The 17,215-nt window shown below is 35.0% G+C and overlaps 3 protein-coding genes and 1 non-coding gene across 6 annotated transcripts; 1 reads left to right on the top strand and 3 right to left on the bottom strand.

The window, feature by feature from the left end:
• Positions 1-1,600: 1,600 nt before the first annotated feature.
• On the bottom strand, positions 1,601-5,120 carry LOC141689624 (splicing factor U2af small subunit B-like). 3 transcript variants are annotated; one of them, XR_012562453.1, is made up of 7 exons: positions 4,810-5,120; positions 4,197-4,283; positions 4,017-4,098; positions 3,322-3,448; positions 2,768-3,238; positions 2,170-2,289; positions 1,601-1,934 (listed from the first exon to the last, which is right to left on the bottom strand). XR_012562453.1 is itself a non-coding variant. In XM_074493968.1 (6 exons), the coding sequence occupies exons 1-5, from the start codon at positions 5,044-5,046 to the stop codon at positions 2,776-2,778; spliced, it is 996 nt and encodes a 331-aa protein (XP_074350069.1). In that variant the 5' UTR covers positions 5,047-5,119; the 3' UTR covers positions 1,601-1,934; positions 2,768-2,775. The 3 variants fall into 3 exon arrangements, 2 of the variants coding, with proteins under 2 accessions (XP_074350069.1, XP_074350070.1); XM_074493968.1 differs by lacking the exon at positions 2,170-2,289 and having other exon boundaries at positions 4,810-5,119; XM_074493969.1 differs by lacking the exons at positions 1,601-1,934; positions 2,170-2,289 and adding an exon at positions 2,298-2,648.
• Positions 5,121-5,206: 86 nt separating this feature from the next.
• Positions 5,207-5,289, top strand: TRNAL-UAA (transfer RNA leucine (anticodon UAA)). The gene has a single exon. It is a non-coding gene; the product is annotated as a tRNA-Leu (tRNA).
• Positions 5,290-6,125: 836 nt separating this feature from the next.
• LOC141690321 (enolase) lies at positions 6,126-11,094 on the bottom strand. The gene is made up of 17 exons (XM_074495068.1): positions 10,904-11,094; positions 10,589-10,652; positions 9,568-9,632; positions 9,438-9,485; positions 9,233-9,319; positions 9,075-9,155; positions 8,608-8,709; positions 8,453-8,533; positions 8,011-8,085; positions 7,838-7,900; positions 7,667-7,744; positions 7,252-7,446; positions 7,008-7,058; positions 6,831-6,919; positions 6,665-6,716; positions 6,514-6,570; positions 6,126-6,435 (listed from the first exon to the last, which is right to left on the bottom strand). The coding sequence occupies exons 1-17, from the start codon at positions 10,967-10,969 to the stop codon at positions 6,355-6,357; spliced, it is 1,335 nt and encodes a 444-aa protein (XP_074351169.1). The 5' UTR covers positions 10,970-11,094; the 3' UTR covers positions 6,126-6,354.
• A 1,543-nt stretch (positions 11,095-12,637) lies between these two features.
• On the bottom strand, positions 12,638-16,582 carry LOC141689918 (enolase-like). Its single transcript, XM_074494442.1, has 16 exons — positions 16,411-16,582; positions 16,066-16,129; positions 15,737-15,801; positions 15,612-15,659; positions 15,400-15,486; positions 15,234-15,314; positions 14,795-14,896; positions 14,640-14,720; positions 14,239-14,313; positions 14,076-14,138; positions 13,911-13,988; positions 13,548-13,742; positions 13,397-13,447; positions 13,225-13,313; positions 13,074-13,125; positions 12,638-12,998 (listed from the first exon to the last, which is right to left on the bottom strand). Exons 1-16 carry the CDS (start codon positions 16,474-16,476, stop codon positions 12,861-12,863), a joined length of 1,335 nt encoding a protein of 444 aa, XP_074350543.1. The 5' UTR covers positions 16,477-16,582; the 3' UTR covers positions 12,638-12,860.
• Positions 16,583-17,215: the final 633 nt, after the last annotated feature.

The following is a 17,215-nucleotide window of genomic DNA, read 5'->3' as shown; positions in this document are numbered from 1 at the left end:
CACACTTCTAAGTGTTTTGACCACGTAGTTAAAATAATAATTTTTAAAATTTTCTTTTTGTGAATAAAAATATATAACTAAAATTTTAATTCAGAAAAAGAAATTTTAAAAAATTATTATGTTAACTATGTGGTCAATAGACTTAGAAACGTGTGCACAAAAGTCAAACGACATATAAAAAAAAGAGGTAGTGCTCAGTAGGGGTGTACGCGGTTCGGATCGGATCGGTTTTGGGGTAAAAGTCGAACCAAACCGCGAAGAGCGGTTTTAAAAAATTGTCATCCGCAACCGCAAATGCGGTTGCGGTTAACCGCGTTATTTGCGGTTGCGAATTTGCGGTTATTGCGGATCGGTTTGCGGTTCAACCACTTATTTTAAAATAATTAATAATTTACAAAAAAATAAATTCAGAATATTAATAAATTGAAATTAAAGTTACGTGATAAATTACATTCAAAAGTAAAATATAAACTAATGCTCCGTATGGAGTAAGGATATTAAAAACATACAAAAAATGTGAAGGCGAGAGAAAAGAAAAAAAAAGGATAAAAAAATTTACATGTTGATTATATTTTTCATTTGTTTGGTATATATCTTATAATCAAGTGAATCTTATTAACAAAGTCTTATCATTAACCTAAGATTAGTTGATAAATGTGTATACTTATTAATCTATATGATATCAACTATATTTTTGGAAATATATTTTATTATAAATATATGTTGCGAGTTGCGGTTGCGAATTGCGATTTTGCGATTTTCAAGAATTTAAAACCGCATCCAAACCGCGAATGAGCGGTTTTTAAAATTTAAATCCACAACCAACCCACATTTCGCGATTATCCGCAAATACGGTTCGGTTGCGAGCGGTTGGATGCGGTTGAGCGGTTTATCTGTACACCCCTAGTGCTCAGCTAAAACCAAATAGAGGGTTAAATTGGGAATGGAGTCTTAACAACTGCTAGCAACTGAATTCTTCAATTACTGTCGGCGAATCTTTCAACAAATAATCTTTACACACTGCCAAAAGTTTTTTTGTCTATCGCCGAAAATCATTACACCATTTGACCTCAGAGAACTCTCCTCGGCAGGGTACTCCATATTCAACCTATAGTTACACAATTACACTATAATCACGTCTGCAAATAGGTGATAAAATCGTTGGTCGTAAGAGAATGGAAAGAGAAAGTTCTAATATAGGATGCCTAGAAATGCAATCCGCCCACGGAACGGACTTTGACTCTCCCATTTTAGGCCCAACACACTCACGAGCCATACAATACTAGTGCACTCCTTGTTACGAGTAGGAGCTACATCCACATGTGACACCACCAACATACATCTCAACAGGTATTGTGGACGATCATCGACGACTGCAACAAGACGAAGGTTGTCCACAATACCTTTCCTTTACTGTCATTTTAGGGCCTCGAACAACTTAAGCTCATAAGTGAGATGTATTAACCATTAAGTATGTTTGGTTTGGTCTAAGGTATTGTAATTAATCAAAATGAATACGTTTGAGAACTTTCCAAGGAATGAGGTCAAGTAAAGAGGGCCTTAATTTGGAAGAGAAACAAAAAACAGTTAACCACCTCAATAAAGCCAACCTGAACCAAGTCTAATATCAGTTTCCCAAATTTAAAAAACACTGAACCAGTAAAAAAAACTAAAAAACTGAAGCAACATTCTCTCAGAAAGAAATCCTATAAAATGCAAATGTTACACCAGAGAAATTTGAAAATACATCGCTGCTGAACATAATGTAAGAGAAACCTTGCTGCTTCCAGGTAGCTCCAGTTCCTCCGCTGTTTTTCTAAATAAAGACAGAAAAAAACACCTCACAAGCAAATGGTTTTCACCGGCCAGGCAAGTATCAGACACTCCGGCATGTAAATATCTGCAGCCTGTATATTCTGCAGACAATGTCCAACCTGTATACAAATATTAACGTAAGCTGCTAAATTGAAGAGACCAGATCCTGGGAATACCTGAACCTGCAAAACTCGTAAACTATGTAAGATAACCCTATAATGACAAAACACACGCAACTGTATCCCTGTATGAACTCTACACCTCTCTAGAATTTAGACTTCAACACTTCAAACTAGATACTAAAGAAACACATTCTAGAAAAAATCTGGACCAAAACAATCTGAGATCACATACCATTTCTCCTTATGAGAATAGTAGCTCGAAACATACTTTGGAAAAGCTAATATTCCTGGTGGGCAGACAATGGAAATATGCACACTTTTGGGGGAAGAGAAGACTCATCAGAAGGTATTCCTAGAAGGAAATTATTTCCAAATAAATATGTTTCTTAGCCTCTATGCATATGTTACTTACTCTCGGAGTTTAACAAATTTGAATAGAAAAAAAATATGAACAAACGATGACACCAGATTGTAAAAACAATTTCGCCTTGCTGAAAAACACTAACTAATAACATTGTAATGAAAACACAAGGCACGAGTCCTCCATAAATAATGTTAAGTGTATCTTGGAGAATGAGGGAGCGGAGTGATGTTAGGTTAAAAGGCAACCTATTAGTTTCTTGCAGGACTCTCATACATATATACGAGTAACAAACGAAGAAAAAAAAGGTTTTGCTTTCAAATTCTTAGAACAGTCAACCTGTACTCCACCTGCACAGTGGAAAATGCAGTAAGCCAAGTTTTGTAAATGGGCTGTTCCACTAAAATTTTTATGTTTTCTTTTAAAGCACGTCAAACAGAAAGTTTAAAGAGAGCATTCACAAACCAACCATTTGCATCAGTTGCTGTAACCTCCATCATCTGGTCCATTCTGTCGCTTCTGGTGGGGGTCATAGTATTGCTCTTTGTTATGGGCATTTCCATTGCCGCCGTCACTATTGTGGTCATCATTACTGTAATCATTACCACTCTTGTTTCCAGTTTCTGCTTGATCCCTTTCCCTGTTCCACTGCTCAATTTTTGCCCTTCTCTCAGCACTGCCTTCCCTAACAGGACTCCTATTTCTTTTGCCCCCAGGACTCCTACTCCTTCCACCTCTTCTCCCGGGGCTCCTACTTCTAGGTCTCCTGCCTCGATCATTTTGACGGTGATCAGCATAATCACCTCTTCGACCATAACCACGGCCGCCACCACCACCACCATGCGGACGTTCATCATAGCCTCGGTTATGCTGAGGGCTGCGGCTTCTGCTACGACTTCGTCCCCTTCTGTTCTTTCCAAATAGCTGTCTTCGCAGCTCCCTAAAAAGAGATGAATAAATTAATAATGTGCAACACGTAAAATGTGTTGAAGATCAAGACAGAGATAATACACAATAACTAACCTGCTAATCTTTTTTAGATGCATGAAGTTGCAGTAGCCACCTCGATTACATACATTTTCCTCGTACTGCCTACAGGTAGCTTCACGAAAGTCCGTCACAGGAGAGAAGTCAACAATGATGGGACGCCCTGAAAGTGACGATAAGATCTGTTATGTTAAGCATTGTCATATAGCAATAACTTATTGAAATAGTAAAAAGATAATCAGAATATTGTCATATTACTCATATATCAAGCAAACAGCATGCATGCCAAATTATGCACCTAAAAAATAGCCAATGCTGTAACCCAATAAAAAAAGGTCTAAAAGACTTAACAGTGAATTTCAGAATGAACAAGTTGATCGCTAAACAAACAACTTGGATCAACTAGGGTCAAAGCTGGATCATTCCTACTTATTGGAAATAAACCATATAAGACATCTATCTGGTGCCAAAGAGAGACACCACCCAAATAAAAAGAAAAGACGACTAGGCAAGTTTGATTTTAAAACTTGTAGCAGCTCAATATTTTATGCACAAACTAGTAGTAAACACAATACATACTCCGGATACGGAGTTCGAACATTATTCATCAAAGCATTAAAAAAAACGTGGCCTCATGACTGCAAAGTGATTAAGTACGGCCTAAAAGTGTATTAGAATATTGAAAAGTGTTGCACATAGCAAACAACAAAAACATGGTTAAAATTACTAGCCTGCATAGAATCTTCCAGTGAGGCTCTGCACAGCAGCTGCAGCATGTTCCTCCTCTCTAAACTGAGCATAAACATTCCCCACCTGGTTAAAAGTAAAGTCATTAAGCTCACACAAATTTTTTAAAATAAATTTAACCATATATAGATATATACATAATAGAACATCGTACAGACACATACCATGTGGTCAGCGAGATTGTCACAAATGTTCAAGCTCTCAAGTTCACCATACTTGCTTAGCTCCTCAAACAAGTCCTCATAAAAATCCTGTATCCAATTAAAATATCCAATTTGATGTCTATTTAATTATAAAAAACAACAGAGACACACTAAACAGACACATTATAAAACAATTAAACACACAACTGTATACATATACATACATAACAGAGATATAAGCATCAGTTGAAGTACAGAAAGGTACTAATCAATTAAGTATAGACACGGCCAAACATACATACGCACGGATGCAATTATGTGCAGGCTAATAAAATTCAATGAATTAAAGTTATAGGCTTATAGCTCAATTAACACATATATAAAACAACCAAATCAATTAATTAAATCAGAGAGAGAGAGAGAGGAGGAGGGGGGAAGAGAGAGGGGATAGAGGGAGAGAGGGAGCGAGATAGAGAGAGGGAGGGAGGGAGAGAGGGAGGGGGAGGGAGGGAGGGGAGCGAGCGAGAGGGAGGGAGGGAGAGAGAGGGAGAGCGAGGGAGGGAGAGAGAGAGAGAGAGAGAGAGAGAGAGAGAGAGAGAGAGAGAGAGAGAGAGAGAGAGAGAGAGAGATAAACCTCGAAGTGGTCTTGGATTTTGCGAGGATCGAGAGGCTGGCCCTGAGGATCAACACCAGGAGTAATCATATCAGGGCGCTGATACATATTAGAGAGAAGGAGAGTAGGGCTAATACTAGGCTTGGTGTGAAGCCTAGAACATCGATCTCCGTGTCGACAAGCACCGATCTTGAAGTAGAAAGGGCAGTTCACTCTGTCCTTCTCCGTACCAAAAATTGAAGCTAGATGTTCAGCCATCCTCCTCGATCTAGGGTTTCCAAAGCTCTTCTGCCGACTTGTTTGGGGAAAAGTGAGAAAGGGGGGCTTGGAGTGAAGGATGTTGGGTTATATAGTGTGTGAAAATAAGTGTGCGTATGTGTTTAGATTTTTATTTTGATTTGTGTACACTTAATCAAACGCTGGTTTGCCCGAGAGGTTAAGGGGGAAGACTTAAGATCTTCTGCACATAAGTGCGCATGGGTTCGAACCCCATAGCCAGCAAAATATTTTTTTAATTAATTAAAACATCTGCGCAGTCCTCAGCAGACATTAGAGGAGTAAACACTTTATGAAATGCAGATTTTGTCCCATTTTTATTTTTCTTGGTGATAAACAGCCAGTACCATCTCCATTGCACTGCACTGCAAATTATGCCATAAAAGTTGCATATATTTTTTTAGTATAAAATTATACTATTATTTACAAAATCAACTCATCTATATACACTTTATCTCCGTATAAAATTAAATTATTCACAAAATCAACTCTATTTTATTTATAATTTATCTTACACTAAAATGTAGTAACTTTTTTTTTTGTTAAAAAAGACACGGTATCAACTTTCCCACAAAAAAAAATATTTGTTAACAAACACAGTGGAGCTAATTTTAAACTAAAACTTATACTCTACAATTTTATAGTTGTAGTGTTGGATGGATGTCGCTATGTTATTCATGTAATATTATTACTTGGGAAAAGTCAGTATATACTGTAGTTCATAGTTTCAAAATAACGTTTTCTAGTTCACAGGTTAAAAATAGTTTTACATACAACTGCGTATAACCAAGTTCAGACTAATATCTATTGTAAAGGTAAAATGCATTTGTGGGGGGAAATTAAGGTAAGAAAGATATCTAAAAAGAACCGGCTAATTCAGTTATCAGAATGAACGCTCATTGGTTACTGGACGCCAATATTATTGCAAACAAAAAATAGTTCAAAAGCCTCACGCACAGTGGACATGATTACACACAGACCTTGTAGTATGAATTTAGCTTTGCAAACTAGACACAAAAACGAAAATATAAACTCACAAAATGTACGGCGATAGAGAAAAATGAAAAACTAACGTCACAAAACCTTTCATTTGGTCACTACATTCAAAAAAAACTGCCATTAAAAAGTTCCGGTTCGGTGTTTAGATCCGGGAAACAAAAAACTAGGTCTCGATTAACCTTCGTGATACTAATTAAAGTTGACAAATTTGAAACTCAGAATATTATTTGGCACAAGTTAACCAGAATCCAAGTGCATCACAAGTAATCTTCTTCACTTCTTAGCCTCGGACTAGTAGGGCTCAACGGGCATACGGAAGTTTGCTCCAGCATACACTGCTTCTGACCCTAGTTCCTCTTCAATTCGCAGAATCTACATAAAATATAATATGTTAGTTTTCATGAGTCTGACACAAATCCATATGAACAATGGTCAAGTTATATATGAAACCTGATTATATTTTGCAAGACGTTCAGACCTACATGGGGCTCCAGTCTTGATTTGTCCCTGTAAGTTTTAAGATGAGATATTAACAGGATCAAATTGCAAGTTTATTTGATAACTATAAATATCAATAACTGCGATTATTCTGGGTTCTTACAGTCGACAAACCCACGGCCAAATCAGCAATGAAAGTATCTTCAGTCTCTCCACTGCAACGCACACGCACACGAGAGTTTATTATGTAGTGGGATTACATGAATAATATCATACAGAATAGAGATACACAATAACATTTAGCATTAGCATTTAGGTTATCATCAAACCTGCGGTGACTGGTCATTACTCCCCAACCAGCCCGTTTGGACATTTTCACAGCTTCGATACTCTCAGTAACTGAACCAATTTGGTTAACCTACAAACAAAGAACTGAGATATAAGCAAACATGCTGAATGTTTTTACATTAAAATCATCCAGCTCTGACATAAGTGTCAATGAATACCTTGAGAAGAAGAGCATTGCAAGTTTTTTCTTTGATTGCTTTCTCTACTCTCTGTGCAAGGGAAGAATAAAAATGGATCACTACCCAAACAAGAGATTATTTATGATAAACAACGTAGGTTGTCAATCCAAGCAAACAAATTTAGCCATGGCAATAGAAGAACCATGTAAATACCAACCATAATGAAAAGAGGGGTTAAGTTCTAGATTGACAACAGAAATAATGCTACTAACAGGCTTCTAACCTTTGGGTTTGTGACCAAAAGGTCATCTCCCACAATCTGCACTTGCACTCCACATTCAGCTGTCATTTTACCATAGTGCTCCCAGTCATCCTGATCAAACGGATCCTCAATTGACACAATAGGGTACTCAGACACAAATGACTTGTAAAGATCTTTTAGTTGATCTCCTGATATCTTTTCTGAGCCATTGTTGTTCTGCACATCAAGTCAAGGAAAAATAAAATATGAACGGTCTGCATGAAATTTGAAATAAGATATCTTGCTTTACCAACAAATTGTCTTCATATCTTATTGGAGTAAAAAATTAAGTTATTACACAATGCTATAACTTCAACTAACAATACAAATCTGTAATCCATACATATAAATTGATGATGAAGGTCTTATGTTAACTACACAAGTTTAAGAAACAAACCTCCTCCTTAAAATTCAGATCATAGGTCTTGTCTGTTCCATAGAACTCAGATGCAGCAACATCCATTCCAATAACAACCTTTAAGAAATATATCAAGAGCCTTTTGTCACAACAAATTGCACAAAAGAGAAGAACTGGGAAGAGGTCATATTTAAGGAATAAATTACTTACTTTGCCGGTGTAACCAGCTTTCTCAATGGCAGTCTTGAGTAGCTCCAAACCCTCCTTGTTTTGCTGAAATTTAACAGAGCAGTTTGAGGGAATAGACAATTGAAATCATTAATTGCATATAAATTATAAAGAAAGGCACAACAAACTCTCACTGATAACTGGAAATTCCTGACCTGAATATTAGGAGCAAAGCCACCCTCATCACCAACATTAGTTGCATCCTGGCCATATTTCTTCTTAATTACAGACTGCAATAAGACAACATTGTGAGTAAAGTCAATGGTGCAATATAAACATATTGAATTATCATTTGAATGAGGGATTGAATTATCATTTCTATTTCTCAAACTTGGCCGTGCCCTGGAACTTGTCCAAATCAGGATTCTCTTGCAAAATTCAAACATGTCACTGGGACCACATCCATACTAGTATGCAAACATAGAATAACTTAATTTATAAAAAACAATGCCATGGTAAAAATATTACATAGACCACATCTACCGAGGGTTTTATGCTAATTGATACCACGAGCCCATGACTATACAAGAAGAATGGAAGGTATTTAGAGAGTGTCTGAAAGAGGAGAAAAATAAGATACAGCCTGATGCAACTTGCCTTCAAGTTGTGGTATACTTCAACTCCCATCTTCATTGCCTCTGAAAATGACGAGGCGCCTACTGGAAGAATCATAAACTCCTACAAGCAAAAAACTCCAATGAGAACCACAAACTACTTGACAGTCCTTATAATTTTAAGGGTTGGAAACATGCCTGCATAGCAAGTTTGTTTCCTGCATGTGATCCACCATTGATGACATTAAAAGCAGGAACTGGCAACACCAACTTCTTGTTACCAGCTAAATTTGCGATATGCTGCAATTGATAAGATGAATATAATCAGTTCTAGTTTGCCAAGGTGAATAAAATACTGTTTTTAGTGAACAACTAAGAAAACAGCAGGCCACATTTCTGTTAACTACAAACAAGCCTGGACTGTGAAGAGAAGGTAGAGACCGACAAAAATTTAATTATACTTGACATTTAATATAAGAGACATACACACGTGTGTATCTTATTTGAATGAGTTAATTATTTAGAAAGATCTGACAAAATAATTGCGAAGATAAGACTGTATGATTCCATGTGCGAAACAGCCCAATGTGAGAGGAAATTATTGCAACATGCATTGTACACAACAATAATGTACCTAGTAATTTGGTAAAAGGAAAATAACCTACCTTGTAAAGAGGAATATTCAGGACACTAGCCCCAGCTTTGCAAACAGCAAGAGACACCGCCAATATAGCGTTTGCTCCTAGCTGAAAAAGTACATGTACAATTATGAGCACCTGTTAACTGTTAAATCCGTACTATATCACAAACAAACGTATATTACCTTCTGTTTGCACCATCCCCACTCATTAACAGTTCCATCGAGCTCTTGGACCATAAAGTTATCGATTCCGGTTTGGTCAGTGGGGTCCTACAGTTACAAAATTGTCATGAGTGAAATAAGATACAGAATTCTAAACCACTAAGTAACAATTAAGAGATATAAACAAGTGAACTGAAAATTACAAGAATAATTGAACCCCACAAACCTTGCCAATCAAAGCAGGGCCGATGATCGAGTTCACATTTCCAACAGCCTGGATAAACAGAAAAAACAATATTAGCACAAGAAACATACATGTTAAACTGATAAACTCTGTGTAAAGCTAAACTGCTCGCCTTAGAAACACCTTTCCCAAGGTAGTCTGATCCTCCGTCTCTAAGTTCAAGAGCTTCATAAATTCCTAAAACAAGATAATACACATCGTAAAAAAAATTTGCTGAACAAAACATAATGTCATATCATACAAAGTGGATTGATAAAAAGTGAAAGAAGTCAAAAGAAGAGGCTAATAATCAGTAAATGACATCTTGCCTTTATGCATACTAGCTTAAATCCCGTGCGATGCACGGGTTCCCATTAATATTTAAAAAATTTATTTATTTTGTCAGATTATAATTTTAAAATATTTATATAAATATATAATAATTATAAATTTATAATAAAAATAATAGGATAAACTATGGTCGTAGTTTAATAGGATAAATATACTATATCGAGTAGTTTAACAATTTAGTAGTTTAGCGGATATATAACACTATTTATTTATATTTTTAATAATAGGATAAGCTGTGGTTGTAGTTTAGTAGGATAAGTAGACTATTTGTGTAGTAGTTTAATAATTCAGTAATTTAGCGGATATATAACACTATTTATTTATTTTTCTAATAACCAAAATTAGGAAATAACCGTTGAACCAAATTATACTATAGTCTCTGTTATAAAAATCGACCGATTTTTCAAAAATCGCCGATAAATCGCTCAAAAATCGGTCAAAAAAATTTGTACGATTTGACCGATTTCCGATAAATCGCCGATAAATCGGATGATTTTTTAAATATCGTCCGATAAGTCGTAAATCGGTACCTCAACCGTATAGTTCCGATTTCCGAAATCTGTAACACTGACTATAGTATAGTATAGATATCCAGAATCTTTTGCCATTTTAAAATTAGTATACGAAATATCGTTATATATTCTCATAAAATTTGTGTTCAGAGTTTCTACACTTGATAAATGCAAACAAATCAAAACTAGTGCTGGAAACATAAAAACAAACACACTCACACACTGACACACACACACACATATATATATATATTATATATCTTGTATCGTAAAATACATGGATGATCTTACCGGTTGATGCACCACTAGGAACAGCAGCTCTGCACCAGGTTCCATTAGATAAACCAACATCAACCTACCAACAAAACTAACCGGTTCAATAAAAATTTCAAATAAATTGAGTTCCAGTTTAATTTAAACTAAAATAAACACAATCAAACTTACAAATGTAAAGTATCAGTCCATAAAGTACACACAATTACATAAATTAATCTATACAATACATCAAAACAATAATTGTAATTACAGTCTAGCAGATAAACCTAGAGCAACAAATATACTGATAAAAACAATACAGAAAAATAAAAAATAGAGATGAAAACAAACCTCAACCGTAGGATTGCCTCTGCTATCAAAGATCTGACGGGCCTTGATCGATTGGATTGTAGCCATGTCTAAGCTTTAGGAACTGAGTGTTGGAGAAGTATAAAAGAGCTTTACGTTTTTTTCAGAATGATAGTTAGTAGAAGCGGTTTCGGTTAGTTTAATTTATAGCAGTCGGATTTTATTAAAAAAAGGCAGGTGGGGTATGGGTTTTAGACTCTTCGTGATTAAAAAGCCAGCGGCCATTGTAAATTAAATCTCGGGGAAATCGCATCTAAATAGCATATTCAGGGTGAATAATGGAATATTGATATGAGTTTTTTTTTTTTTTTAAAGAAAAATGTTAAATTCGGATCTCTTTTTTTAACTTTTCAGAACAAATATGCTCTCAAAAGACAATATTATTCTTGCATTAAATTTTTCGGAATTTATTGATATACATATAGGAGGGTAGTTTAATTTTTTCATAACTTACTGGATGTCAAAAACAGATTTAACATTTTCCAAGAAAAAATGGATTATTAGGTATATATGTATAATGTATGTATGTGCCTGTTAGTGGAATGTGATTTGTGAGTTCCATAATGATTATAAATTTTTGTTAAATTTATTTGTTCCGGATAGATTAAACTTCAATGACATTAATATGATAAGAGCATATGAATGGCAGCGATACGATGCATATATCTTTTTTATATATTTAATATTCAAAAGCGATAATTATGTTTGTTAAAAATGAAAAAATAGAGTCTTACTTTATGATATGGTGTGATTGTTTATCTTGTTAAATACTGCATATATTATAGTTCTTTGTAATGTTTTCTCTTGTTTTTCAAATGGTTGGGCAACGTAATACAATACAACAAATAGATGAGGAATTCGGCATGATTTCCATTGAAGATGAGGAAAAAAGTAGGATCACATATGAAGAAAATGCTGATTCATTTAGCGAAATAGTACGCTCGTGCTTAGCAGGGAAATTTCTCAGGCTGGTAAATTTCAGGGGCACAAGCTTGGAAAACAACAATTAAAGTAAGCACTGAATCATACAGGCTTAAAATTGTGACTGAAAATATTTTCAATCAGAATTCTTGATTTATACAAGTTAGAGAGCCGGCCAAAAGGGCCTTTCTTGACCTCGACTGGTAGAAATAGCATACCTTAATTTATACCTCGTTGTCTCTCAGTGGCTTCACGTTTAGCTCTTTGTACTATCTCTTACTGTCCTTGGATCAGAGTTCTGTTAGAGGACGTTTGAAAATTTACATTTTATTTCAAATGAGAAATTTTAAATAACAAGATTTAAATTGTCATTTCAAATTCTCATATTTATACTAATATTTGAATGTCCTAGATTTCAAATGAAATCTAAATCCAAATCAAAATCCCCAAATTTGATCAAATCCAGAATTTCAAATTAAATCCAGTTTTCCAAACGGGTCATTATGGTGTTCACGTGTTCACCGGAGCAGCTGAGCTGACGTTTTTATTAAGGATAGTTGATTCAACTTACTGGCTAAATGATGATACCATGGTCAGAACCGGGCTAAACGTATTAAAAATTAACCATTTAATCAATAAACATGAGCTGCAAAAGGTTGCTTGAATATCTTGCCACAACTTTTTGAATGCAGAAAATTAACATGTCCAACTTTTTTCAAAACAATTAAAGTACAGATAAATACTGCCTGGACGTAACTGTTCACATAAAAGATGAATCCAGCACTGCGCTGCCACTTCAACCAAAAAACATTCAAAAATTTCTCATTGAGTCGCTAAATGCAAAATAACATACTCTGCCTTCAAAAAAAATCCACTTGAGTCTTCAAATCCCATAATAAAACCTGGGTTACAATTATTTAATAAAAGCCTTCAAGAAACTAATTAAGGTTCAACCCATTTTGCATTCAGAATGCCCGCACTAACGAAAAAGCTTCTATGCATTCATAGCCTCACAAGTCTAGTAGGGCTCAACGGGCATACGGAAGTTGGCTCCTGCATAAACTGCCTCTGAACCGAGCTCCTCCTCAATTCGCAAAATCTGATTGTATTTAGCAAGACGCTCTGACCTGCATGGTGCTCCAGTTTTAATTTGTCCCTGTAAGATTAAAAATATATATAATCAGGATCATATTGCAAGTCTGTTGTGATAACTCATATAATGTGTACTCACGGTTGACAAACCGACAGCCAAATCAGCAATGAAAGTGTCCTCGGTCTCTCCACTACAACCCCAAAAAGAGTATAATGAGCAACATATTTACATGAATAGAATTATATAATTGATGGTAAATAAAACTATTGAGCTGGGTTGTTTATCAAACCTGCGGTGACTGGTCATTACTCCCCAACCAGCCCTCTTGGACATTTTCACAGCTTCTATACTCTCAGTGACTGAGCCAATTTGGTTAACCTGTCAACAAACAATGAATGAATTTTAGGATACTAATATGGTTTTACAACCAAGCCGCCACGGAGGCAGGGTCAATATATTACCTTAAGAAGAAGGGCATTGCAAGACTTTTCCTTGATTGCCTTCTCAACTCTCTGTGCATAGAACAAAAAAGATGGATTACTAAAAAGCACTAATAAGCATTTGAAGGGACAGGGAACTATAAGTGGCAACGAGATAGACTTCGAGTCTAACCTTGGGATTTGTGACCAAAAGATCATCACCCACAATCTGTACTTGAACTCCACATTCAGCTGTCATTTTACCATAGTGTTCCCAGTCATCCTGATCAAATGGATCCTCAATGGAGACAATAGGATACTCGGATACAAATGACTTGTAAAGATCTTTGAGCTGTTCTCCTGATATCTTCTCTGAACCATTGTTGTTCTGCAATTAAAGTAACAGGGAAAATAAATACACAAACTACAGAAATTGGCATAAACATTTTAATGACATATCTTTCTTTGTCAATACATATACTGTTGTTATATGCATTTTGAGTCATAATATAAACTTATTTACAACAATAATATTAAACATGTTCGAGAAACCAACCTCTTCCTTAAAGTTCAGATCATATGTCTTGTCCGTTCCATAGAACTCAGATGCAGCAACATCCATACCAATGACAACCTTCAAGGAATATTGGCAAGAGTAATATTTTAATTATAATTGCACGAAAGAGATTAAGAGAGAAAATATTGGATATAAATGACTCACTTTGCCGGTGTAACCAGCTTTCTCAATGGCCGTCTTAAGTAACTCAAGACCCTCCTTGTTTTGCTGAAAGTTTAAAAAGCAATATGGAGTGTTTAGATTATTGAAATCATTACTTGTACAGAAATAAGTATTAACTGTCACTTCAAAGTTAATTATTCTTAACCTGAATGTTAGGAGCAAAGCCACCCTCGTCACCAACATTAGTGGCATCCTGACCGTATTTCTTTTTGATCACAGACTGCAGTATTAAAATGTTATCAGTACAAGGAGGAACACATCAAAAGATGTAGCATCTTGGTAACGGTCAATATGGGAATACTGACCAATTCTTAGTAACTGGTATTCACTATTAGAAAATTTCAAGAGAACAAAACATAAATCAACTTCCAGGAAAAAAGGCACGCATTTATAGGCGAAAGGAACTTAAACCAACCAACATATAATAAAATCAGGTTACTTTAAAGATTGATATTCATATAAAGATTGAACTAGAAAAAAGATACAGAAAGGGGCACACAAATAAATTATATATAAAGAGAGGAAATGTAACTATGTGTTACTTGCCTTCAAGTTGTGGTATACTTCAACTCCCATTTTCATTGCCTCTGAGAATGAAGAGGCACCTACTGGAAGAATCATAAACTCCTGCAAGCAAAGACATATTTGAGAACCAAAAACTTGATAACATGAATTATAAACCAGAAGAGATAAAGACATGCCTGCATCGCAAGTTTATTCCCTGCATGGGATCCACCATTGATAACATTAAAAGCAGGAACCGGCAAAACTAACTTCTTGTTACCAGCAAGATTAGCAATATGCTGCAGTTGGAAATGACTAATATCAGATTCAATCCATTAGCAAAAACTTAATCATTAATTGAACATATTAATATATTTTTTTCAAAACACTGTTTTGAGTTGACATATGAGAAGATTACAGTCAGATAATAGGTCCCTAGAATGGTTTTTGACAAAAATATAAAATCATCTTTACTTCACATTAAATAATGATCGACATACATAACTATAAGAATCACTATATTCAATATAATATCCAGAATTCCATGGGAAAAACAGCCTCATTTTTTTACATTATGAAAGAATTTATTCCACAATGCGTGGCACACAGCAAAAACAAACTTCGTAAAGGCTGTACCTTGTAAAGAGGAATATTCAAGACACTGGCCCCAGCTTTGCACACAGCAAGAGACACTGCCAATATTGCGTTTGCTCCAAGCTGAACATATAAATATACACATTATACTATAAGTACCTCTATACCTGTTTAATTAGGACTACATCGTAAACAAAATGTTAAATACCTTCTGCTTGCACCATCCCCACTCATTAACAGTCCCATCGAGCTCTTGAACCATGAAGTTATCAATACCGGTCTGGTCAGTTGGATCCTATGATCAAACAATCATTACGGGTGAGCTACTATACAGTACAGTATTCTAAAGCACCAAGAACTACGAAAGAGACCTAAAAAGTGAAAACAAAAATGACTTCAATAATTTTAAATCCCACAAACCTTGCCTATCAAAGCAGGTCCAATAATTGAGTTTACGTTTCCAACAGCCTAGATAAACAGAGAGCAAACATATTAGCACATGAGACATATATATTAAACGTCAATTAAGTGTGAGCTGCTCTCACCTTGGAAACACCTTTTCCTAGGTAGTCCGATCCTCCATCTCTAAGTTCAAGAGCCTCGTAAACACCTAAAACAAGGGATATGCAATTCGCAAATTAGTAGTTGAACTATTAAACTATGCTAGTGCCTGAAAAATATCGCTCCCAACTCTATACTTTAAATTTCAAAAATTACTGTAATTGAGTTACCCCTACATGTCTAATAAAAAGCACTGGAGTTGTAGATATAAACTATATAGTGAAAGCTATAGCGCAAAAAAAAGATCTCTTTTACAATACGATAAAAATTCGTCTCCAAATTACTCGATCATACAAGACAATTCTGATCTTACCAGTGGATGCACCACTGGGAACAGCAGCTCTGCACCAGGTTCCATTTGACAAACCAACATCGACCTGCAAACAAATCAAACAGACTCTTAAAAACACAGTAAAAACATACTCAAACATCATCATGGCCGATTGAAAACCGTATTGAGAAAGTATTAGTAGTCCATATATAAATCGCAATTACATACAATATCTACTAACAATAATACTGCAACATATTTTAATCAACGAATCGCTAAAACTAACTAGAGTGAATCAGAAAAACTAAAGCAGCAATTATCATTAGAACAGAACCAATTACACAAAATGGGAGAAGTGATGCGATAATTAGAAAGATTTGAACAAACCTCGACGGTAGGATTGCCTCTGCTATCGAAGATCTGACGAGCCTTGATTGATTGAATAGTAGCCATGACTAAGTTTTTGGATCTGAGAGATGAAAACGAGAGAGATTTGTGTTTCGAGAGAGATTTGATTTGAGAGAGAGTGAGTGAAGGTGGGCAATTGGTATTTGTAGAGGTGGTGTGGTGGGGGTTAGGTTAATTTATAGCCGTCTGATTTTATTAATCAGGGGTGTTTTAGTAAATAACGTGGCGGTTTTGCATTGTAAATCTCGAGGACTTCGCATCAATATTAAGCTAAATATTAAATTTGGAAATGTTTTTTACGAAAAGCTAGCTAGCTAATAACAATTTGAGCAGTATTATTAGTATTTATGGAATAATATTTGTGTCCTTTCCTTTTCTTCTCGATAACTTCTCCTGCAGGAATCTAATGTATACAAATTAGTGAAATAAGTGAAGTTTTTGGCTGACTTGTATAAAAAGCTACAAATCGTTTTTTTTTTTAAACAAAGCTACAAATCGTTTATTGATTTCATAGACTGTTTAAGAGTAAATTATAATTAAATTTTAACTGTTTTTAAATTTTGATGTCCGAAATTTAAAATTTTAAAAATAATGTCCAAATATTGCTTTAATTATTTAAAAAATATATTTAAGGGTCACTTTTTAAAAAATAAATAATAATTTGTTTCTTAAAAAAATTGTCGTTGAACACTTTTTCAAAATATAAAAATAATATTTAATCACTGATATACAAAATTGAAATTTTGACTTTAAAATACAAAAGTGAATAATGTTGGATTGTATA

The sequence above is a fragment of the Apium graveolens genome, chromosome 10, assembly GCF_009905375.1.
Source record: "Apium graveolens cultivar Ventura chromosome 10, ASM990537v1, whole genome shotgun sequence".
NCBI lineage: Eukaryota > Viridiplantae > Streptophyta > Magnoliopsida > Apiales > Apiaceae > Apium > Apium graveolens.
The sequence above is the reverse complement of the archived record's forward strand: the minus strand, read 5'-3'. Positions and strand labels throughout refer to the sequence as shown.